Below are 24,988 nucleotides of genomic sequence, written 5' to 3'. Positions count from 1 at the left end.
TTTGTAACAGTTTCAGTTGTTTCTCTTCAAGTGAGTAATTCTTTTTGGGTAACATGGTTGTGACAGGTGAAAAACTAAATTACCACCCGCCTCTGCAGTATGACTCATAGAGCCTGCAGGCAAAGTCTAGCTAGTATCAATATGTACACCACTTGCCAACACGTCGATGCAGTTCTGACTGTTCCGGATTTAACTTGATATAAACACGGCTTCAATAACAAAAGTGATTTTTGCCAGGTAAAATAGGGAAATGACAGCAATGTGGTCTTAATATGAAGATGTCAAATTACACTCATGATTAATTCAAGCCAAAACTAGCTAATATATATACATTGTTTTTCATTATGTGGTTTTGGGAAGAAAAAAAAACACTAAAATCAGGTAGTAATCCTAACATTTTCCAACTGTTTTGAAATAAAAACAATCATTTTTATAATCTAGTAATCCAAAGAATATTCATATTAATGAATCCGTAAAATTTGCGTGTGAAAGATTTTACGTCTCGTGTGATTTCAGTAAAAAAAACCTTCGGTGTGTACATTAATACCTGACGACACGTGAACATTCACGTGATATATTGATGAGCGGATGACCCAAAAAAAAAGACTATTATATGAAAAATCGTAAAGAAATCCCCCAAATGTACAACAGTATATGTTTCTATATCTCGTCTGTTGTCTAAATTGTTGCGGGCGCACATTTCCGGAAATGGTTACGTCATGAAACTTGGGGCGTTCCTTCGAGCGACGCACGCGTCGAAACTGCGTGCGCGTGCACGCCCACCTGCAACGGAAACCGCCTCAAAAGCTCGCTCCCGCTGTTCCCGCCCCAGTCAAGGTGCGGCAGAGCAACAGGTGCGCAAGGTGACATCGTTGGCCATAGAAACAGACCTTTAAAATCATTTTCTTTTTCTTTCTACACTTACGACCAACAACTGGATTGGTTTTAACATAAAACAGTAAGTTATTATTATTTTTTTTGAAACTTTCGATTTAGATCAGTAGGGCTATTTTGAGCAGGTGGACGTCGCCTACCTGTTTTTGAACTCGCATCGTCGAAGAGGAAGAAAGGAAAATGGCCAACTCCGGTTTGCAGATGTTGGGATTCGTCCTGGCGCTTCTTGGCTTAATTGGCTTAATAGTGGGCACAATTTTACCCCAGTGGAAGATGTCTGCTTACGTCGGAGACAACATCATCACAGCGGTGTCCATGTACGAAGGCCTTTGGATGTCCTGTGCCTTCCAGAGCACGGGCCAGATCCAGTGCAAGGTCTACGACTCCATCCTCCAACTCAACAGTAAGTCATACGACTCGTTAGTATGCTGATATTTATATCTGGACTTGAACTTTTAAAAAATAAAAAATAAAAATGTTTAATTAAATCATCTCAAAATGACTTCATTTATTTTTTTATTTTATTTTATTTTTTTAAAGCGTAACAGGTGTACTAAGATAGCTAATATGACTTCCATGTGAGTAAGATGAACAAATGTAAGCAAATGAAGCACACCTGCAATGGGGAAGCTACCAACCGTTATACCTGCCCCACGCATTTACAACTTCAGCTGCACTCGGGATTCCTGTCGCTCGACCTAACCGGTTTAGTCACTTATTGACACTTCGCACCGATGGAAAATAAGGTCATTTAAAAAGGGGGGAAAAAAACAAGCTGTCCTTCTAAGGCAATTTTACTGTGTGTTAGCGCCAGAAGAGCTTCCGCTTGTTCTTTACGACCAACCCCCACCAACACACATTGGACTGCAGGATTTTATGACACAGGAAAGGAGGTCTGAATGTTAAACACTTCAGCAGCATCGTGAAGTTTCTATCACCTTCTTACCTCATAACCTCCCACGCCCTGAAAACTACAATCATGCGTTGTAAAAAAAAAAAAAAAAAAAAAAAAAAAAAAGTTTTAATAAATGGTTGAAAAAGGATTGTTGGCCTTACTTTTCATGTTCAAGGAAGTGGTTCAATGCAATGTGGAACAAGGTGCATTAAAGTTTACGCTGTCTTTTATGGTTCTTATCTGTCAGAGGGTGTGTGGAAAAACGGTGGCGAAATGGGTCACTTGTATTAGTGCTCATCCGGGTACAGCACAGTACCTGTTCAACTTATTTTGCCAATCTTTACAAATGTGTGCGCCCACCTTTTGATAAACAACGTTTGAGTAAAGTTCAGTTCAGAAATTGAGTCAATGCTGCAAAATTCAGGAACGCTTCAATGCCGACTGAATGCACAGAGGGCGTCTTTGTTTGTGGATCGAGGTTGCGAGCTTAAAATGTTAACCTGTAGCCAGCCTGTGAAATTAGGAGTGTCGTCCATGATGAAACCTGAAACCTGGTCAGACCTGTTTGAGTTGCGCGTACTGTCGCACTCACACACCGGAGACCTCCCTCCCCCCCCCCCCCCCCCCCAAAAAAAACTCATCCGCAAATTTGGAAAGGTCATCGCAGGCCCTTTGCTGAATGACCTTTTTTTTGCCACAGGAATTATGTATTCATGTCTAGTGTTTAACTACTTGACTGATGGTGTCCTTTTCGCTCAGGTGCCCTCCAGGCAACCCGCGCCCTCATGATCGTGAGCATTATCGTAACGGTGGCCGGCTTGGGCGCGGCCTGCATGGGGATGAAGTGCACCAACTGTGGTGGAGATGACAAAACACGCAAGTCTCGCATTGCCATGACTGGTGGCATTATCCTACTGATTGGCGGTAAGGGGATAGGCACAAGCGCGCACACACACACACACACACAAACTGATGCGTATAACGCTTTTTAACAACACTTTGCTTACCTATAGCTTTGTGCTCAATTGTTGCCTGCTCTTGGTACGCTCATGACATCATCCAAGCCTTCTACAACCCTTTCACCCCAGTCAACACCAAGTGAGTATCTGACAATTCAGAATTATTTGTATTTGTATTTTTTTTGCCCTCATCTCATCCATTGATGTGGTACTTCCCACATTATGCAAGTGTGGAGTGACATGCTCAGTTTCCACTGTCTGACTCACTGTATTGTTTATTTTCCAAGGTATGAGTTTGGGTCGGCCATCTTCATTGCCTGGGCCGGAGCCTTCCTGGTTGTAATCGGGGGAGGCATGCTGGCAGCTTCGTGCCCAAGAGGCAAAGCTACACCAAAGTATCCCATCTCCAGACCTCCTAGCAGCACCAAGGAATATGTTTGAGCAGGAAAGTGGAAGTCAAAAAGACGATCCATACCCGTGTTTTTAATTTATTCAGGGCAATGTTTAGATGTTACTGTAACATTTTAACAACCACATTAAAGCTGTTAACTACCCAAGAGACTACATTTGACAATGTACCGTCTGGAACTATTCTGTCAAATCTTAGACATGTATATTCGTAACACTCCAGCACTAAAATTTGACATGAAAGTCAAAAACCCTGTTGTGATCCCATTGGCCATGCTTAAAAATAGACACCATGTTACACTGTGTTCTTTGACCAATGCTTTAGGATGTATAATGTTAGTGAAAGGAATATGAAAGTGCTGGACTTGGAACAGAGCGTGCAAGCAATATTTAAAACCGCTCACAACTTTCAGGCTAAATGCTTGCAAAAGTCAATCTGTCAAGACTACAAATGTTTTTTGTTTGTGCCTTTTATTTATACGAACAAGACAAATGATTCAAGTACCACAGTTGACTCCTTTTAATCAAGTGCCAGAGTGAAATGATTAATGTACAATATTGATTTCTTTCAGCAAGATTGCCAGTTGTTTCTCTCCGTCATAACGACACAACAGAGCTGTTTGGTGAGACAATTCCTGTGTATGTTAACGATTATACGTGTACTCCTGTTTTTTTAGTCATGGATGTTGCACTCCTTTTTTAAAATGCTTTTTTTTTTTATTTGTGATAAGTTTGTGTTGTACATAAAGTGGAAATAACAAATGTAATTGTCACTTAAATGTTTTTTGACATTTAATAAAAATCCAAGACATGAAAACTTCCCGAACACACGATTCATTCTTTTACAACCAGTACAAGAGAATTTTACATATGTAAAATTATATTGACTAGGGATGTGTAATTACAATGTTTTGCAGTAGAGTACCCGCAACAACATTTTGTCAAACTACTAGAAAAAATAAATATGCTCGGGAATGTAATTACCATGAGAGGGGTCAACCCAACTAAATAAACATGCACAACCAGGAAAGGTTTTTCGATTTGTGGTGTGAAACGGCAACAGTATGAGTGTGGAATTAAAGCAATGTACAAAAAATAACCACTTTCTAAAAATGTTGCATCTAGGATATGGGGGTAAGGAAGTATGAAAACAGTCCTCCAAAAGTATTGGAACGGCAAGGTCAATTACTTTGTTTTTGTCGTATACTGAAGATATTTGGGTTTAAGATCAAAAGATAGACAAAAGTTCAGAATTCCAGCTTTTATTTCATGGTATTGCCTTTTGGATTGACTGCTTAAACATTAGTGCTTGTTTTTGGCTTTGGGGTTCACCTGTGAGAACTGCGTTTGCTGTTAAGCAAACATGAAGACCAGAGAGCTGTCTGTGGCAGAAAAGCAAACTATTTTGAAGTTGAAAGAAGAGGGAAAATCATTAGGCATAGCCAATTCAACAATTTGGAATGTCCTGAAAAAGAGAAACTATTGGTGTACTGAGCAACAGACATCAAACAGGTCGGCCAAGGGTATCAACAGCAGTTCCTGACAGAAACATTGTAAGAGCTGTGAAGAAACACCCAAAGACAACAGTCAGTGACATCACCACCAACCTCCACAGGGCAGGGGTGAAGGTATCACAATCCACTGTGTGAAGAAGACTTCAAGAGAAGAAATATACAGGCCCGTACCACAAGATGCAAACCACTCAACAACAAAAAATAGGAAGGCCAGATTGGGTTTTGCGAAGTACAGAGATGAGCCACAAAAGTTTTGGAACAAAGTTTTCTGGACTTATGAGACCAAGATTAACGTCTACCAAAAGTGATGGAAAGGCCAAAGTATGGAGAAAGAAATGATCTGCTTATGATCCAAAAACATGGTGGAGGTCATGGCTTGGGCTCGCATGGCTGCTTCTGGAACGGGCTCACTAGTCTTTATTCACGATGGTAGCAGCAGAATTGATTCTGAAGTCTACAAAACCATTTACAGAAAACTAATTGGGAGAATCTTCATCATGCAACAAGACAATGACCTAAAACACACTGCCAACACAACAAAGGACTTGGTCAGGGGGGAAAAATGGAAGGTCTTAGACTGGCCAAGTCAATCACCGGACCTTAACCCAATAGAGCATGCATTTTACCTCCTGAAGAGTTGACAAAAGGGAGAAACCCCCAGACACAAACAAGAACTGAAAAAGGCTGCAGTAAAGGCCTGGAAAAGCTTTTCAAATGAAAAATGCAGAGTCTGGTGAAGTCAATGGGTCGCAGACTTGATGCAGCTACTGCAAGTAATTTAATAACATCTGTTCCAATACTCTTGCTCACTTGAAAAGTGGAGTGGCTTCAAACAAAACTTGTTCTGTCCTGAGTTGTTTAACACATCTAGATGTAAAAACCATGAAATAAAATCTGAAATTCTGAACTTTTGCCTCATATTAATCTTTTGATCTGAAACCCAAATGTCTTCAGTATAAAACAAAAACAAAGGAATTGACCTTGCCGTCCCAATGCTTTTGGAGAGGACAATGTGTAATTGTGTACGTATTTTGTGGGTATTTTAGACAGCATTTAATTTATTTTAGGTAGTGGGAAGAGGTAGGAGCTACAGCGTAAATAAGTTACTTTTGCATCACATCGTGGTTCAGGGTGTGTGTGTGTTTTGTTTTGTCTTCTCATTGCATCACATGAACAACAAAAAGACAGCAGCTTTGGTTTTACTGCCACCTCGTGGTACAATAAATTGGCTATAAATGCAGATTGGCGTTTTACTGAGGATGAACTGGACCTTTTTCATGCTTTCGTTAAAATAAAGCAGCAGACACGGTTTTAGTCTAAAATGGGTGTAGAAAGGAACGTTTTGATCCAAGTCCTCTTGAATGATCCCATGCTGTGTTTGCACTGTCCAATCATTGCCTTCAATTTGTCATTGTGTCTCCTGGGATTATGTGAAATGACTCAACGGTTCTTTTTTTTTCTTTTTCTCTCCTCTTCCCTGATTCTGGCTATTTTGTAGTATCAGTTATTCTCTCTTGCTCCCCTCAGGCCAGACCGTGAAAGTAATAAATGACAGGATTTCAAAGTGATCACCCCAATTAACCCCAATGTGCTTCTATGCTTTTCACCCATCTTCTGTAAAAGGTGTGTAAAACACATTTTACAGCCACATGGGGCTTGGTTTAAATAAAAACAAATATTTCATGTATACGATTTTTACCGCTACTCAAATATACTGTGCAAATATTGGCTCAGGGAGTATCGCATTGTAATTCCATTAAATGTGGGTCACATCCCAGCATGCAGTAAGTGACATGAATAATTTATGACTTAAAAAAAAAAAAAAGAATTCTCAGCTGATGAAATAATAACGCGCAGCTGAAAGTCAGTTGCAAAAGAAGAGGAAGTGAGTTTGTTGACAGTTCCCTAATCATACTTTTGGTAACCTTTTATGAATGTGATCTTAACGAGAAACCCATCTCGGTATTATGCAGTAGTTCAATGACACAGCAAACAACTAAAACACCACATTGACACTCACTCAAATCTCAGCGTGTGTGTATTCCTCTGGGATTCACAGGATTATTTATTCCTCACTGCCAACAGATGTTTGCAGAACGGTTTGAAGATTGTCATAAATTAAACAATTATAATAGTACTTCATATCAACATGGGGCAAAAAGGTATCACATTCTACAATGCTGACTGTTTTTTTGTTGTCGAGAGTTTATGAAGCGGCAATTTACATCTACAAACACATTTGTAATCTCACTAAAATCACCAGTTGATGTTAGAAACTCACAGAGGTTAGCCAAAGATCTTTATTGGGAACTTGGAATTATCTTCACTTGAACAGGGTTCGACAAGTCTTACTTATTCATGTGTTACATTAGCTTTCAAACCTGGGAATATTATGATGGAAAAGCCGTCAAATTACTGTAATGCGTCGTCGATGCATCCAGTGATCGTGACACAGGTACAGGGCATTATCCTTTTCTAAAATGTGTTCTCCCTTGAAAGTGAACAAAACCGTGTTGCTGATGAGGAGGGGCCAGTAAGAAAGCGGGGAGGGGAAAAAAAAAAAGACAAAGTAACAAATAAAAACTCAATCTCACATTAGCCTTTGCGCTCAAAATGACAATATTTCAAGGTAGACTTTAGCCGATACATTGGTTACACTTCATGTTATTGTTCTTACACAACTCCACGATATCACAGCTTTCGGTGTCAATCTACAGGTTCCTATATTTACATATATGCACATTTGCAAACCAGTCCATAAGTTTTATTCAACACTTCTAGTATAAATGAGCCATTGATGGGTGCAACAATATGTAACCTCTTAATAGTCATCGGAGATTAGACGAGTGTGAGAGTGAGGCACAGAAGGAATTTTGGATATCAAGTAAAAAAAAAATTTAAAAAAGGAAAAGAAAACAATTAAAACAATTACATTTATTTTGTGTCCGCCACAGTCTGTCTCCACTTCCACAGCTCAGCAATAACCTGAGAGTGGGACAGAAAAAACACACCAAATTAATCAACCTGACTTGTACACTGTATTAACAACAAATACAAACATGCACTAAATATGTATACACTACCTTGGCATCAGTGACTCGATAAGAATTCTTCACAAAGTTCTCAAATTTGGCCTGGACTTTGGGCAGCGTTACTCCCTAAAACAAAGATTGAAAAATAACTTGCGCTACCCAAATATTGACTGACGGAAATGTAGAAGATTGCCACCATATGTAACAAACAGGAGTGCGACACCACCAACCTTCTTCACCGCTTCAGTCATCTTTGTTTGCATTTCCGGGAGAGTTAAAGTTTCCTTGGGGGTTGTTGGGTTTTTAGGCGATTTTTCCGCTTTCTGTTTGGGGGTCTTCACCTGTACAGAGCAGTCCAAGTGGTAAGAAATTTGGCTGAGTTGTAAACTTGTTGGATCCTGTTGATTTTCAAAGGATTCGACCGACTATGCGGACGACAGCACAGCTGAGTCAAGAGCCTGCATTTATCTGGGTGTGGTTTGATTTTTGGAAATCCGAGTGAGGTTAAGCGGTACAGAAAACGGATGAATGGACGGACGGAACAAAGCCTCCGTTATAATGCGTCACGTGCAAGTACATAAATGCACAGCCACGTGAACGTACTGCATTATAATCACATGCTAAAATGCGAGCTAGCTGCTGACGTGAAGTTGCACAGCGAAGACTGTTTATATGCCTTTTTTTTTTTTTTAAATAATGCCAAATGTTATTGACAAGAAATGCCAAGGTTAAAATGAAATCTCTATATTTGTGTTATTTACTTCGGTTTGAAATGGCCTCACTGGAAATCTTTGGTACATAAGAAACATAGTTTGCTGCTATGCACATTGCACGAGGTGAATTAAAAGAAAAAATATTGAAACCAACTGCTAACTCATTACATGTCTCATTTACTCATAATTGCCTTATAAAACAAGCAAAATGATATTTTATCCGAATACTCGATTATTCGATAGCCTTCTCATTGGGATGCTCGATGACTAAAATATTCAATAGCCGCAGCCATAATTGCAACACTATTGGATGCATTTCTCATTTGTGTTTAATGTCACTTCCAAATGAAGAAAAAGTCGGTTGTATAATTGTTCATAGAATAACTGAAAAGGTATTATAGTGGTATATCGTTGCGATATTAAATGGCCCATATCGTGATCGATTTTCTTTTCCAGATCAAGCAGCACTATTAAAAAATTCAGTACCAATTTGTATTAAAAACACTTCTCAGCCATAAATATAACACAATCAAATCTGCCAGTACAGCCGTAACCTAGCCTGACTTCTCATGCCGTAGGACGACTGGTGGTGGAGGAATGGAGATTCAACCTTTTCTCATCTCGAGGAAAAAAATCAAAGCCTAAATAAGTCCCAGGTACCTGCTTTGTGGCCGGAGTACTGGCTTTTGGGCTTTTTCCATTCTGAGTGGACTTCTTCGCGGGCTTGGCCTGTTGAAAATGCAGCTGCTAGTGAGATAACTGAAATAAGAACCGGCCGAGTTAAAGTGGCTTTTCTGAATCCTCACCTTAACAGGAGTTTCTTCCTCCTCCTCATCGTCGTCCTCATCCTCTTCATCCCTGAAAATAAAACAACATATGTAAAGGCTTGTTTGAATATCCTTCATATTCCTTATTTTTCAATTACCTAGTGAAGTTTTCAACTCCACTCAGAGAGTAAAAGTTAGTAACGCAAAGTAAGTGTGGCGAATACGCACTCATCATCCTCGTCGTCCTCTTCTTCCGCATCAACTTCCATCTTCTTTTTTTTCTGCGAAAAGTGTTCAATGTGAACGACAGCCACTTCTGATTGTCCAACAAACTAAACGCAAAGGACAAAGCTACGACCGGCGATGAACACGCTGCAGTTTCCATGGCAATGGCATCCTCGAAGCCAACGACAAATTTTCCACCCGCATTTAACGGCATTGCGCAAAGTGGCGTGCAACTTGGCATAGTCCGTACCCGCTTCCCCGGGTAGGTGAATTCCTAAGAGGACTTTGTCAAAGTTTGAGCACCGAATTTGCCCAAAACAAGCATGAAGTCAATGCATCCGATGTTACGTTCAAGTTGCCGGACTCAACCGAGCGAGTGGAAATAATGCAGCCGGCCGAGTCCATACGATGGAAGTGCGCGGCATCGTCATTCATATTATTAGCGAACCTGAGACTTGAGCACAGGAGAGGCGGCGGGTCTTTTCTTTGACGCTTTGACAGCATCCTCTTGTTGTGCCTCCTCCTCCTCTTCCTCCTCCTCATCATCATCGTCGTCATCGTCATCATCAAACGACTGATCGGATTCCATCACTTCAGTGGAAATTCAGAAGTATTAGATGAATAACAAGACAACAAAACACCAATTCTGTTTTGCAGAAAGACGTAAAAACACTTACTGACAAGGTGCTGCCCACTGATATGGATCGGACCAGAACCAGATGTCAGACGGAAAACTGCGGGTGGCGTGATGGTGAAACCCCCGAGAGACACCTGGAAAAACCGCCACAATCGGCAAAACCACCACAGCAGTCAGGACATCCTTTTATCCATTTCGGACAGTTGTTCTCGACCTGCGTCTTCCTATTGTTTCGACACACTTTTATAGAAGTTAATACTGAAAATATTGTTCAAAAGTAACACATTTTGAAACCTAACTACACGTGTACATTCCCAAAAGTTTCGTTCAGAGCACCTTATTATCTGCGTGTACGAAAATGATTACAGTATAAATAAGAGGCTTGATGAATACCAGCACAGAAGTAATAATGTTTCTGACAAATGCTTGTCAAAATAAAAATCACAAAATCAATTTACAACGGAGTTCCGCTGTTGTGGTGCCGATGTAACCCGAATTTGTAAGCGTCGAAACACGCCGTTTTCTCAATATCACGGACCGACGTTAACTCAGTGGTGAAGTTATGATTCGAGTAAATACTCGTATGGAAAAGAACTCGGGCAAATGTACAGTTAATGTCGCAACAGCATATAGAATTATAAACTTGAAGTGTGGCAGGACTTCTAACCAGTCCACCAGAGCTGCTATGTCCATTTTCTTGATTTTACCGAGTGAGAACATGGTAATCATTGTCTTGAATATCCTCCATTGCCTAATATTTAGAATTCAAAATACCTTTAAATTTCCAAGTTTTGTTATCTACGATTCCACAGTTTGGGGTGATGGTTTAGGTTTGTGCCATGACATTGTTATCTCGACACTTTATACAGGTACTGTATGGAAAACTAAATTTTGTCGGTAACTGAGCATGCATTCTGGTGCCGCATGACGATGTAGTCTTACGCCACTGCACAAAATAGTTCATTGCACGCTGTTCGAAATCTCAAAACTTACGTCGGCGCCATTGAAAAGCGAAGATTCCCTACAGTTTTTTCACTAAATGACGTGACCCGCTTTTGGGTCCCGACTCAAGGCCCACCAGATGATAATCACTGATTTAGGATCGTGCTAATGTCCGATCAAATTGGGGAGGACACTCACGCTCGGCAGGGTGGCGGGGTTCAGAGAAACCAGGGTCGCCGTCACCTTCTGACCCTCGGAGTCGTGTCCTTCCACCTCCACCAGGTGAAGCTCATCTTTTGTGGCCGGGTCAGCACACGCCTGTACGGAGGAAAATACAGTTGACAATTTGAAAATATCCTCCTGCATTTCAGAACACCTGAGATTTTAGTTGTAAACGGATGCATGGATGGTTACCATCCGTAGATCAAGCTGATGCTCAAAGCCATCGCCCTTGGGATTGAACGTCACTTCCTTTCCAGATTCAAGCACACAACCTGATGAGGACAAAGTTTAGATGAGGAGTCGGGACAAGACGAACGCACTGCAACCTGCACTTTAATATAAAAGTCATGCGGGTCGGGTACAGCAGTGACCCTCAATCGTTGAGGTGCGGACTCAGCATGTCAGCATTGCAAATAAGAATCTCTTCTCAATTGTCATGTTCAATTTGACGACATTCATTGTTATACATGCACTTGTGCTCATCCTCAGTTTCTTAATTAAGTGCTCTGAAAGACACTATAAACACATACGCATGTGTACTTATGTTGAGAAAGGGGTTTCAAAGCCGATACCATTTTCTTAACTGTTCTTCACTTCTATAAAAGTGGGTCGTAACTTTCGAGACTTTTAAGACCATCGCACAAAATGTCCTTCCACGCTTGCTCTTGACTTTCAATGTGCGTCAGCGTGACTTAATGCGTACTTCTTCGCACGTACGCAAGGGGGCGCCACAGTACCAACGTGGATATCCCCACAATGGTTTGGAACAGAATGAAAAGAAGTGCTGCCCCTATGAAACGTGCACACGGATCATTACGAAATTTGATAAGCAATATCGTCACAGAGTTCTTTAACGTTGAGAGCAGACGGGTGGGGAAGTGTTGTGCCACGAAAACGCGAAACATCAACGCTTTAAAGGGAAATTCGGGAAAAGAAGCGCCGGCGTGGGCCACATGTGAGAGCAGACGTTGAGGCCACGACCATCGAAAACAGCCGATTAAAACCCTCTCCGCCATGTGATAATACGCTTCAATTTACTGTAAACGGAACTGAAAAAGAAATTAACATACATACATATATATATATACATATATATATATATATATATATATATATATATATATTATTATTTTTCCCAAAGAAGACGCGTTTTAATAGCAAACCCGCTCGTGGAAATGTGGGCGACGCCATGTTTTGGCCCAAACACGTGTGCAGCAGCACCGGACCAGTGTGACACACACACACACACACAAAACCACTCGCCCATTTTCATGAAACATATGAAATTAATACATTATAAATTAGCACGGCAGGCCTGCATACGTAATCCACTTGTTTCATGCTCTTTCTAATGTCTAACAATAAGATAACACGACATTCTCCGCGTTCGCATCGATGAAACTCTCTCTCACCGTAAAGAAACGTCTGTGGAACCACGTCTAAACCGTTCATTGTGTCAAAGAAAAACGAGGGGATGCGGTGACCGTGGAAGCACAAGGAACCGAAAAGAAAGCCGAGACGACTCAACACTGCGCTCCAGTGAGCTAAGTGACGTCACGTAAAACTAGACTCCACCCCCTCGCCTCTTCTTCTCTTTGAACATCCAGCCAACAAGCTCAATGTCGCCACCTGTCGTGACTACTATGTAGTGCAGACGGCAAGGCAAGAGGTGGCCAGAACGACTTTTGGACAAAGTAAGGAGTGACATGAGTATATATCTGTTTTCAGATAAGGGAGTAAAAGTAAGAAGTTGTCGCAAACATAAAAACTCAAGAAAGTAGAGATAGCTGAAATAAAAAAATAAAGAATTAAGTTAAAAAAAATGATGTGTACTTTGTTACTTCCAACTATGGAGAAAAGGCTTCCTAATTATTTCAGAAATACCAGTGATGTACATTGTAAATACAATGCTGAACAAAACACATTCAGCTGTACTCAACAATTTTCATCTGATTATTTTACTATTTTTGAATTGTTCTGTCTATCAGTCATCCGAGTGAAAACAACAACAACACATGCTGACTGTTTAGTGCTGTACATTATATATTGTACGGCATACTGTGTGAAATACTTTATGAGATTATTTTCAAAGTATAAGAACTGATTCACAACACGAACAGACGCATTAAATTATAATTGGCATCATAGATTTGCCAACAATTTTTGGATGACATTTCAGTGTACTGTTAATGAAAACATTTTAAGAGAGATGTAAGTAGAAGCCAGACATTGTTTTATAGGGATTCTTTTTGTGCCTTTTAACAATTACAATCCTTGCTAACTCCTCAATTAAAGCATTGCAGCAAACATCTTAAATAAAACACACTCAGTTTAAGAATTCCATTTTTATTTGTATGGCTTAGACTTCATTGAATGTTCTATTTGAGACAAATCCATTTCAAAGCAAGACCTGAAGCGATGAAATTGCAGGCAAGTAGAGAAGTCACCATACTTGCTCACACGCTGGCTTTAGCGTTACATCACAGATTAGGTTTTGGAAGGAGCCTCGAGGCAGTGCCGATATTTGCCAATGAAGCTGCATTACAATGCGGCTATCCACTTCTGTAGTTTAAGCTGCACCGTTGGCTGCTTTACTAACTATGTTGGGCGAACATATAGGAAACATTGCGGCCATAATGTTGTGATCAGATATTTGTGCAAATAAAGATATCACTAATATGATGAAACCATCTTCTTGATACTGCAACATCTTAATTATACACATAATGTACAAGATTTGTATGTTCCACAATCCTTTTTTTTTTAATACTTTAAAAACACACATAAAGCAAAGCTGGAAAAGACAGGGTAATTAAAAAATATATTTCTCAAATAGACATTAGGACCAGCACACACACACACACACACACACACACAAACCATGGCTAGAAGACCCACATACTATTCCAAGATTGTTTCACTTTAAACTGTAAGCTTTGCATTGACTGACAAACAGCAACCGAGAGATTTTGCGAGCACACGACAGCCAAACACACACAAAAACACAGGACAATAAATCATTTCACAAATCTGACAAATATTTGCAGATAAATCCAAATCTTTTGGAGAAGCATACATTTCAAGAGCATCTTCGGGCAAAAATAATGAATAAGCATGTGTAATGATGACTGGCCCATTTGTAAAATCCTTTCTCGGGAGTTACTTTAGGACACACAAAAAGAATTCCAGTCCAGTCATCCAAAGTCTTTTGCGGGAAGCCTGTCTGTATTCAGATACAAGGGAAAGCCCACAGACTGGATCCACACACATTAGCTCGCACGTAGCCCTCTGATTTGGAATATGTCAACGTCATCTCCTCCTTTCCTACATCACATTCTCAAAGAGCTGCATGGATCTCATCATGATTTCGTCCTGTCGAGGAGAGAGACGGAGAACAAATGGAAGAATCCAATGCAAGTCACCCACAAAGTTGAAATAACAGCCTCTTAACAAAAGGACAAGCTCAACTTTATATCAATTGAAGAATGTATTTAGCATTCAGGTTGTCCTGCAGCATACTGAGAGGCATCAACCTCAATAAAAACAACTCCAATAATACACAATGTTCATTCAACAGCATAACTGAGCTAGTCTTTTTTTGCACATTTTCAGAAAACAGGAAAACAATAACAACAACAAATTCAACAAACATGGAGAGACCAGATCCCTGGATTACCATGACCTGGATGACTGCAATTCTACAAATTCTTTATTGATATTGTGACAAAAAGTAAAAAAAAAATAAAAATGACTTTGGCAATTATGCTATTAGGTAACAACATATAGATATACTTTAATAATAGTACGTCTGTGAGATTGTCAAGCAAAATTGAACTTAAGTGCATATGTGAAGGGGAGAATTTTGCATGTAGTTCATATCAGGAGGCCAAACGAGTGCGTGACTCGAAAAGAAATGAAGAAAATCCCCAGTGGGAAAACACATACCTCCTGGCAGGCTATTACAAACTCCTCTAAAGTTACCACTCCATCTTTGTTTTTGTCCATTTTCTGTGGGAAAAGTAAATGCAATGATCAATTTTGCTATGGAAGCATCTCAAAGGTAAGCTTGTTCTACCATCTATAAAAGTTTTCTATTATTGTTGTTATTATTATTATTATCTGCCATAGTGAATGAACTGCTGGCCTGTATGCACTGGGCTGTCTCACAGTAAATGCATTGCTGAAGTCACCTGAAAAAAAGCGTCCACGTGCTGCTGTGGCACATCTCCCTTCAGCGCAGGGTGAGTGTACTTGCCCATCATATCATAAATGGCCTTCACGATCTCCGTCATTTCCTACAAGAAAAGATGACGCACGAATAGACCTCGAATCATGATGAAGAAATCACTCCCAAAAGCTTTGTGCCCATACATTCTGCTTGCTCAGAGTAAAGACCTGGGAGAACAGTTGATCTTTTGAATACCTTGAGAAGGACGTACACCGATAGTCTACTAGTCCGATGATCGCCGCAATACGGCCGTGCTGTACGGACCGCTCGCCGCCTGTGTGATTCGGAAGCTACCGATGACGTAATCGCCCACGAAGATGCTCGCTCTCCCCGTTCCGACATATTGTCGTGCCCGTGCCGGTATATGCCCATCCATCCATTTTCAACAGTTAGGCTCGCGTGGCGCCGGAGCCCATGCCAGCTGACTTCGGGCGAAAGGCGGAAGCGCACCCCGAACTGGTCGCCAGTCAGTCGCAGGGCACATACAGACGCGGACAACCATTCGCACTCACATTTACACCGTCACTGAGTGGGAACCGAACCCACGGTGCCCGCACCAAAGTCAGGCGAGTGTAGCACTGCACCATCAGTGACCCAGTAATATATATACAGTACATATAGGCAGATGGGCTATGTATCTTTCTGATTTTGTGCCATTTGGAGTGCAAATGCATGCATTTTAGTGCAGATGTCACATTTCGAAAGTTGCAAAAAGCAGCAAAATGTGTTGCTAGGTGCTTTTTGTAAATTGGCACCCTTGGCAAGCATTGCAGGAATGAAGAACTCGTCTATGACCACTCACCTCCCTGTTGATGTAGCCATCACTGTTAATGTCATAAAGGTGAAAGGTCCATTCAAGTTTTTCCCTCAAGGTTCCCCTCAGCAGGATAGACAGGCCCATCACAAAGTCCTGACAGCGAGAGAACAGAGCGTCACAGGAAAAGAACCTTTCCAATCGCAACTCTTTTTTCCGCCGTTACCTTAAACTTAATGGAGCCGTTGTTAGCTGTGTCGAAGGCGTTAAAAAGGTAATGTGCGTACATACTTGCATCTGGAACACAAGAAGCAAAACCACGTGACACCTGTTGTGAAAAAACACGTGATGACGCAAAAATGTACCTCCGTGGGGAAAGAACTGTGCGTAAATGTGTTTAAACGTCTCCTCGTTTACGACTCCACTCGGGCATTCCTGTAGACGAGAAGCACGACAAATGCTATGATGACACACTGGGAACTGATGCGAGTAAGGCGTGACGATTACATTCTTGAAACCGCGATAGAGAATCTGGAGCTCCTGCTTGCAGAAGTTAGTTTGGGATTCCAGCTGTTCGAGAGCCTCCGGCCTGTGACACACCGTTGTCATCTCAAGATCATCGTCTGTTTTATCTGCAGAGAACAACGGCGAGCAATTCAGGGCAATTCAATACTTGAACTGTCTCTATGCCATGCTCTAAAGAATTTGTAGAGCAACGGAAAGTGTACTACGTGAGATAGCTCAGTGAACGCAAATCGAATTTGGCTGCGGAGAAGAATGGTTACTGAGGGAGAAGGAAAAAAAATAATACAAATGGAAAGGAGTAAAAATGACACGTTGGAATCAAACTGCATGTGCGTGAGAAATTGGATTTCCGCCGAGCAACTGAGGGAATTTATTCATGTTAACAAGGTTCTCAGTGCGAAGAAATGGTGGTTAATATTGTGAAGACACCATGGCTCAGGTGAGCCTGCAGGTAAATGTCAGTGGATTTGGAAAAAACACAACATCCAGACAGCCATCAGTCAAACCCGTCACACGTAAATAAATGTGAAAACATCAACAAACATATGGGGAAAAACAACCAAATAAAGTGCTTTTTTTTTTTTTTTTTTAAATGGTCGTTGTCTTTTACACACAGAGCCACGAGAGAATATTGAATATTGTTTGGGTTGCAGTGGAATATTTTGGGAAAGTAACACTCAAAACCCATGACAAACAAAATCTTTTCTGTTTACGAAATAAACCCTTCGGTCATTGACTTTTGGTCAAAGTTGAATTCATTGAGGTGGTTGAATTTGATGCTTGATTTGTGGATATAGTGTACATTCTCTTTACCAAGGTACTTCACTCATGTGGGATTTTGATTTGTATTTTTTTTTAAAGGTGAGTATGGAATTGGCGGGTGTTGATTAGACGAGCGTGAGATATAGAGAAGGAGTGTGAGGAAAACATGCCGCTCGAAGGTATATGTGACAAAGCCTGTACCGATGGCGGAAGCATGATGAGTTACGCCTGGAGGACAGATATTACATCTTGAAATAACTTCCTTTCGAAATTGCAGGCAAAAGCCCAAAAACAAAAACAAAAACCAGAAGATTGCTCACATTGGAGGAAAGTGATGGAGATAATTGGAGCTGTGTCGGCTGGTGATAAAGGCCCAAATGAAACGGCGTGACTTGTTAATGACACCACTTTGCACTGTGCACACAAACAATATGAGCGAATGTTTGTCCGTCTGCTGCCTGTTCGCCATTGGTCCAGCTCGGAGGTTATATGGCCGGATGAGCAACACATCTGTTATTGTTACCACTCGCAGCCATATGACGCAGGTGGCGAATCTTCCAAACCCAGTGAGAAAATGATTCTTTTATGTACAGTATTTTTTGGGGCCAAATGTATACACAGTATACACAATTCTGTCTGGAGAAAGATGCTTAACGTTCTCATTGTTACAATCGGAAAAAAGGTCCAACAGTATGCTTGCTTTACGGCTTCCCGTGACCTTAAAATGTAGTGGTGTAGAATTACGCTGCTTTAATATTGACAATCAAATTATCCAAAGTACAGTATGCATCATTCTATGCAACACCACTACAAAAACTACAATAACCATCATATAAATATGTTAATATCTTAAAATGATACATATCCATTGCCACCTAAGCATATGCTTCCCCCCCCCCCCCCCCCCACTAGAAACACTATGAGTAACATTCCATCTCATCTGTGTCAACCGAATGACTGCCAAACTCTTCTCACACAGTGTGCATCTTTACAATATCTGTTGCTAAAAATTGAGCATTCATCCTGGCACATGAGCGAGTGTTCACTCTCTTATGCCCCTTCAACCCAGTCTCCATGACAACAGGCCTGTCAAGCACGAGGCTGTGGAGAGAGGTATGATATGTGAGCTGGGTGTTAATTCACATGCAGCGCTTGTTTCTCTCTTTCGCTCCCCTCCAAAAATCGAGGCCCCCGCGCGTAAACGCGCGCCCCCCAAGCCCCGTGCACGTATCACCAAAGAGTCAGGGACAGTGATTTTGCTCTCCGCTTACATACAAGGACAGCCGACACGTGAATCTCTCCATCATAAGCACGACGCGTGAGAACATGACTCGTGACAATATCGGCGAGGGTGGCTCATATTGAAACCTATCTGCTCTTTTCTTTTCTTTTGGCAGCATGATCTGCTGTATGACGAAAAGTGTGCCTATTAACAAATGCAAATGCAGTGGGTTGATTGTCAGCGCCGAAATCTCCCCCCAAAAATACTGTTGCTTTTTGCAATCGTTTTCAAACAGAAAGACAGCAGACAAAGTGTAACAAAAATATTGCACTGTTCAGTGAGCACATGTTGCACTTGTGCAGCAAAAACAATGACGAGCATGACTCCCATAAATGTCTCTTTTGTCGAATGTTGCCATACCTCTTGTCGGTCTTCTTTGCTTGGTTTGCATGGTCAAAGTTCCCACCACTGCACCCATGTTGTCAGCAGCCTGGCCAAATGTTGTCTGTTTGTTTTTTTCGCCCCCCCCCCCCCCCCCCCCTACAGTTTCCCTCCGTCGCGCCCCCTTTGTCGCCTTTCCCAGCTGAGGGGTCTCGGAGGGGGCTTTCCTCTCACAGCGCTCACTGAGAGTCGACTCTCCTCCAAGTGACGATTCTCTTGGATTTCTGAGCTCATTCTTGAACGCGCTCACTCGCGAGCTGCTCCCATGCGCCACTCCCTCTTCCCTGTGGCTCCCTCCACTCATCTGTCAGCCTGTGCTCCCCCCTTTTTTCCACTTCCCTGGCCTCATGTTATTATGTCGTGCTGCCGTACTGATGCAGTGCTCGCTAACAACGCCGACTGCTAAGTGACTGGTAGTGGGCGAAGGACAGCTGAAGCCGATAACATCAACTCTCACTCCATCCGTGTGTGCATTGGCATACAGTCGCTCACAGGATTAGAGGGCTAATAATAACATTCATGTTGCGCGTTCATTTCAACATTACACTTTACTGCTTCGAGCGAAGGAACGCTGTGAAGTGATCCCGAGTACCCGTCCATTTTTGATAGAGTACCTCCCCGTATTGGTTGTGACGTGACCCTTGACATGTTTATTCTACTACGTTCAGCCATTCAAAGAAGTATCCTGCATATGTAAATAGACACACATGATGAGTTGTGTCTTGGAGTAAATCTAACATTGGCACCAGCCACAAGATACCGTATGATTGTATAATCTAATGCAAGACATTTAGAAGGATGAGGCCTTTACAAAGATGGCGCTCACATTTCTTTATTGTTGTGGTTGCACTTGTAGGTTGTGTTGTGCGAATGGGATTTTGAGATATTAGCATTAATCAACACCAGAATGAACCCTCTGTACCTCGATATTTCTTTGACTACGTGTGTGCGTGTGTGTGTGTGAGTGAACGATACCTTTGGAAATTCTCCTTTGGTTAAAACATCCATCCATCCATCCATCCATCCATCCATTTTCTGAGCCGCTTCTCCTCACGAGGGTCGCGGGCGTGCTGGAGCCTATCCCAGCTGTCATCGGGGAGGAGGCGGGGTACGCCCTGAACCGGTTGCCAGCCAATCGCAGGGCACATACAAACAAACAACCAACCATTCGCACTCACATTCACGCCTACGGGCAATTTAGAGTCTCCAATGCACGCATGTTTTTGGGATGTGGGAGGAAAGCGGAGTGCCCGGAGAAAAGCCACGCAGGCACGGGGAGAACATGCAAACTCCACACAGGCGGGGTCGGGGATTGAACCCGGGTCCTCAGAACTGCGAGGCTGACGCTCTAACCAGTCGGCCACCGTGTCGCCTTGGTTAAAAGAAACAAACAAACAAAAAATTCATGTGGACATTTTTTTTTCTTCAATTCAGTTGCAGCTTTTCTATTTCTTGAAAACTATTCATCAAGTTTCCTTGAGAAGAGCAAATTGTCACAGTGTGAGAGAAGAATCTCAATTCCAGTTATTTAATCCTTGAAACATGCTTATTCGAGGAGCGCAAAACACAAAGTGATGCCAGTGTGGGTGCCTGTGGTTATTTGAACCCCAAATCGCATCCACTGCGTTTGCATGCCATTGCTTTCGCTACATTTTTGCGGCTCATTGTCTCTGCGGTGTGAAAACGAGCAGAGGCCGCTGCAATTCCCTTGGCGGATGTTTGCCATCTTCAACTGCATTTCACCCAGCTGCAGGGACGTGCCAAGGTTGCTGCACTGCAGTCGGTAACGTCATTATCCTTTCATTAGCTCATGAGCTGCAACACAGCAGCAGCAGCAGCAGCACACAGACGACCTCGTCACGACTTCACTTCCTCATTAGCGCAACTAAAGACGCGATGGCAATCAGGACAAGTCGATCAAGACTGCACGCACTGAGTCCATCAACCATGGCACTGACAAACGAGAATACAGTGTTTGATGTTTTTTTCCTTATCGTGGTTTGATTATACTGTAAATGTGCCTGAAATGTTTCAAGTTTCTGGTTAGCTATGTTGTCATCACTGCGTACACTCGGCAGCCGCAGCAGTCGGCATAATTTAGCACATTGCAATACAAATCTTATACAAACGCTTGGCTTATTCTTACTTCATTCGATATAATATTTGAAATATGATGTGAACGACACTACCGATATATTTGCAAATGCAGTAGATTTGAAGCGTTTGATTTTGCCGAAGACATTTCTCAATCGTGTTAATCCAAATATATCGCAGATATGGCTGCATCACAACAACATGGATCAAAGCGGCCTCTGTGACCTTCCAGTCGGTTCAAAACATTTCCCATATTTCCTTGTGTTTGAACAGTGGGTGGCAGCAGAGCACTGCATCATACTGAGAGGTGTGCACGTACACTACTTCAATCAAGTAAAGCACAATAAATAATGTGCAGGGTTTTGCCCCGTCAGGCCACTAAATGAATTTTACCAACAGTTTGCAGGATGATGCCTTGATACAACAACTGCAAAACTGCACAATAATAATAATAAAATAAATCAAGATCATCGTGAAGGAGTACGCCTCGTTAGAAGGTGAAGATGTACCGAAGGTTGCGGCAGCTGTCGTATGAGCAACTGAGAGGACATGTAATAACTACTCTGTAATAACAGGAAAATATGAACATTCCAGATAAATAAAGAGTGTTGCGAAGAATGCTCGAGAGCGAGAAAGGCAAAGATAAAAAATAAATCTCCATGATGGCAGTTACATAAAAGTAGGCAGTGAGATGATGTAAAAAATGAAAAGTCACTGACTTCACAGAGATTGAAAAAAAAAGAATGAGAATGAAACGATAAAGGGCACAGTACAGAATAACTCTCGCCTAACCTTAGGCAAAGTAAATGCTTTGTGTAAAAACACTGGCCAGTGAGTCACATTATGATTATTATGATTATTTTACAGCCATTTAGCTGCCATGTAGCTGTACACTGTAGTGCTGTGTTTAGGTTTGCTTACAATCTCTTCTAGAATCACAGATGTGAGGTTCAGGCCATCCGGGACACAAAAGCTTTTTTTTGCATCGCCAAAGGATCAAAGCAGCACGGGGGAATGTTTTTTTTCTCTCTTTCGGAGCATGTGTGGAATATGTGTCGCCGCGAATATCTACATGAAGTCCCAAAACTAAAGGACTGCACCATTCTGAATCTCTTTTCTATTACTTGTGTTATAATATTCAGAACCGCAAGAAGTGCGACATGTTTAATAATAGTATCATTTATGTATCATTCCAAAGGCAGCTTTTGTATTGCGTCACATTCGAACGTGCAAGTGCAATGTCGTGGCCCGTGAGAGTATCAGTGACATGAATTATACACAATGCTACGTAATCACGAGAGATCTGACAATATCAAAACATAAAACGCAATCAGCGTGTGTAATTCCTTCCTATCCAATTGAATGGCAACATTTGCTTCGTGTGTCTCAGCACATCGTTGTTCGGCATTTTTGTGGCGTGTTTTGGATTTTGGGGTTTGCTTGTAAACCGGAAAAGGCTCTGTTACAAAACCCAAGCAAGCAGGTCCGGCTTTTCTAAATGGCCGCACCCTGAATGTTTGGCTACAAAGTGCATTCAGAACCTCCAAGTCCGCCTGCAAAAGTACTTCGCTCCTTGTATACAAATGTTCTTTTCCCCCCTCGACCATTTAAAGCAATACCTCGAAGTACCCTTCTGTGTTCTCTTTAAACAGACTTTGGATTGGAATGCATATCTGATATCCAAATTTGGTAAAAGCTCAGCAACAAAGTTTTTCTTTTGTCGCTGTCTGTACTGTGTTCCCAGTTTTACGTCAACAAATAAGAAAAACAAGTAGCAGCCAGTATGAGTCGGGAAAATAAATGTCACATGCCAAACATTACAGCACATGATAAAGTCAATACCAGCAATGTGTTGGAATCAGTGGGATATGACTATACATCAAGTCTTCAAAAATGACCTCGTTCCCATTTAAATCATGTGTTTATATGGAAATAGAATTTGTTAAAGGCAGCACTTTCTAAGTTTGACCCCTCAAAGAGCAACAATGAAACGGGAGTGCAAAACAGAGATGAGGCTTTCAGGGTCATGACGTATATCAGCCAGGCAGCCTCCCTCAGCCCAGCTCTTTTTAGCCTTGAATGTTTAAATGATGAATATGAATATGAATATGGATGCCGCTGCATTTGCAAGTGGGGCATTTTCAAGGTGACTAAGCCGAGTTTCACGGTTCACGTCACTGTGCGTGTTCAGGAAGCGGAAGGGGGCAATGAAATGAGCTGTGAGGTCGACGAGTCTTTACATTTGCCCGAGGACAAATGTGTGCCGGCAACGTATTCGTGTCTTCCTCGTGCATATTCGAGTCGAAATCCAGAGGCTTGCACTAAGAGATGATCGCGGGTGAATTGCTCAAAGATGTTCCGCGTGGAACGTGACGACAGACAAAGCCATATTTTCGAAATTATTCTTTGAGTTTCTTTTGGGGGAACCGCGTACATACATACATACATACATACACACACATATCTGCATACTCCACGTACATATGTACAGTTACTAAACGTTTCATATTGATGACAGTTTGGACTCTGGAAGGTGGACCAGCGTCATGAAATGGATTGTGCTCAATTTTGGAGGTACCACTGCTGTTTTGATTTATTGCCACCACATATATTGAGCGAACTCGAAAAGGCTTTTGATTCAAAGATTGAAAACTACATGGGTAAATCAAATACACAGTACAATAGAAATCCAAGGCACGTGCACGGAATTTGTCTGTGGCAGGTGCTCAAGCCAAAAGGGCACCCATCGCCGAGATTATTAAGACAAGAAAAAGCAGTAGCATATATTCAATTTCTGTATTTTATTTTTTGTCTGTTGACACAATCATCACAGATTATTATCTGATACAACTTTCAAATGGGAAGCCGCAGCTGATAGGAAGGAAGGTTTACACACCCCTGTTCAATTTTGGTGAGATACAAAAAGAAATGAGACCAATCTAAATCTTTTTTCCATATTGGGTTAGGGTTAATGATCATCAAGTTCACATTTACATCACCAGAATGTGTTATTTCTGCAAAGTGTGTCAATACCTTTTGCGAGTCTCCCTGAAAGCAGTCTCTGAACAGACTGGATCAACTTGAGCACCCCCTGTCGACAGCGGGTGGCACAGCAAGCCATCCTTGGATACAAGCACAAACAGTTGGCTTTGAGGGTTGCCTGGAAAAGAGTTGCTTCCGCCACTGAATCTCGAAAAGGATTTGGGCCGGCACAGTATTTTTTGGTGGATGATACCGAGCGGAATCCGCCTCGGTCGTCGTTACAGCACACTCAAAGGTGACCGAAAAGGATCATTGCCAGTGAGAGAGCTACATTTTGAAAAGGAATACTGTTTCTGTGCAAATTCAACACTTGAAAAGGCAAATCTTTTTCCTTTCGAAGAGCCATCTATAAAGTCCGCTCCGCCAGAAAAAAAGACGGTCACTCAAAGCAACTGTGGTCAAGGTGAGGAGAAAGTGGAGAAGACAAGTGGAAAAAGAAAGTGCTCCAGTTGCTCGGGAGAAATGCTCAAACATGAATGAAAGTCATACATTTCAGCCACTTCTGCTCTCTGAAGAAAAGAAAAGAAAAACAAATGTTGTACTCACATCCTTGTAGATTTTCCTTTGCTTTTCTCCGGTGAGGGGAATGTTTCTCTCCAGGCTATTTGAAGCTCGGAGGAGGCTCGGCCGAGGTCTGCGGAAGATCTGTAGCAGATTTGGACCGGAGAGCGCCAACAGCACTTAACCGCCCCCCTCCTCCTCCTCCTCCTCC

The 24,988-nt window shown here is 41.8% G+C and overlaps 3 protein-coding genes across 8 annotated transcripts; 1 reads left to right on the top strand and 2 right to left on the bottom strand.

Moving 5' to 3' along the window:
• Window positions 1-904: 904 nt before the first annotated feature.
• Window positions 905-3,982, top strand: LOC133467015 (claudin-7-B-like). The gene is made up of 4 exons (XM_061751393.1): window positions 905-1,297; window positions 2,549-2,713; window positions 2,803-2,887; window positions 3,036-3,982. The coding sequence occupies exons 1-4, from the start codon at window positions 1,075-1,077 to the stop codon at window positions 3,187-3,189; spliced, it is 627 nt and encodes a 208-aa protein (XP_061607377.1). The 5' UTR covers window positions 905-1,074; the 3' UTR covers window positions 3,190-3,982.
• A 2,970-nt stretch (window positions 3,983-6,952) lies between these two features.
• On the bottom strand, window positions 6,953-12,777 carry npm1a (nucleophosmin 1a). Its single transcript, XM_061752222.1, has 11 exons — window positions 12,621-12,777; window positions 11,401-11,480; window positions 11,185-11,304; window positions 10,085-10,178; window positions 9,856-9,998; window positions 9,411-9,463; window positions 9,222-9,273; window positions 9,076-9,144; window positions 7,933-8,043; window positions 7,754-7,828; window positions 6,953-7,655 (listed from the first exon to the last, which is right to left on the bottom strand). Exons 1-11 carry the CDS (start codon window positions 12,658-12,660, stop codon window positions 7,605-7,607), a joined length of 888 nt encoding a protein of 295 aa, XP_061608206.1. The 5' UTR covers window positions 12,661-12,777; the 3' UTR covers window positions 6,953-7,604.
• Window positions 12,778-13,538: 761 nt separating this feature from the next.
• kcnip1b (Kv channel interacting protein 1 b) lies at window positions 13,539-24,957 on the bottom strand. 6 transcript variants are annotated; one of them, XM_061752159.1, is made up of 9 exons: window positions 24,823-24,952; window positions 24,268-24,356; window positions 16,698-16,822; window positions 16,556-16,625; window positions 16,417-16,487; window positions 16,239-16,346; window positions 15,399-15,503; window positions 15,154-15,216; window positions 13,539-14,580 (listed from the first exon to the last, which is right to left on the bottom strand). In XM_061752159.1, coding segments are annotated over exons 1-9 (681 nt in total). In that variant the 5' UTR covers window positions 24,825-24,952; the 3' UTR covers window positions 13,539-14,532. The 6 variants fall into 6 exon arrangements, with proteins under 6 accessions (XP_061608143.1, XP_061608145.1, XP_061608142.1 ...); XM_061752161.1 differs by lacking the exon at window positions 24,268-24,356 and having other exon boundaries at window positions 24,823-24,957; XM_061752158.1 differs by having other exon boundaries at window positions 16,556-16,822.
• Window positions 24,958-24,988: the final 31 nt, after the last annotated feature.

This window comes from Phyllopteryx taeniolatus, chromosome 17 (assembly GCF_024500385.1).
Source record: "Phyllopteryx taeniolatus isolate TA_2022b chromosome 17, UOR_Ptae_1.2, whole genome shotgun sequence".
In the NCBI taxonomy this organism is placed as follows: domain Eukaryota; kingdom Metazoa; phylum Chordata; class Actinopteri; order Syngnathiformes; family Syngnathidae; genus Phyllopteryx; species Phyllopteryx taeniolatus.
This window is presented reverse-complemented; position numbering and strand designations above follow the sequence as displayed.

Bases quoted from the DNA above. Each gene is read 5' to 3' on its own strand.
- LOC133467015 (XM_061751393.1), top strand. From the start codon at position 1,075: ATGGCCAACTCCGGTTTGCAGATGTTGGGATTCGTCCTGGCGCTTCTT. The intron at 2,714-2,802 runs GTAAGGGGATAG...GCTTACCTATAG, and splicing joins CATTATCCTACTGATTGGCG to CTTTGTGCTCAATTGTTGCC. The intron at 2,888-3,035 runs GTGAGTATCTGA...TTATTTTCCAAG, and splicing joins TTCACCCCAGTCAACACCAA to GTATGAGTTTGGGTCGGCCA.
- npm1a (XM_061752222.1), bottom strand. From the start codon at position 12,660: ATGAACGGTTTAGACGTGGTTCCACAGACGTTTCTTTACG. The intron at 9,999-10,084 runs GTAAGTGTTTTT...TTTCCACTGAAG, and splicing joins CAGTGGGCAGCACCTTGTCA to TGATGGAATCCGATCAGTCG. The intron at 9,145-9,221 runs GTGAGGATTCAG...CATTTTCAACAG, and splicing joins AGGAAGAAACTCCTGTTAAG to GCCAAGCCCGCGAAGAAGTC.
- kcnip1b (XM_061752156.1), bottom strand. From the start codon at position 19,444: ATGAGTGGAGGGAGCCACAGGGAAGAGGGAGTGGCGCATGGGAGCAGC. The intron at 15,217-15,398 runs GTGACTTCAGCA...CTTTTCCCACAG, and splicing joins ACGTGGACGCTTTTTTTCAG to AAAATGGACAAAAACAAAGA. The intron at 14,581-15,153 runs GTATGTGTTTTC...TCTCCTCGACAG, and splicing joins TTGTAATAGCCTGCCAGGAG to GACGAAATCATGATGAGATC.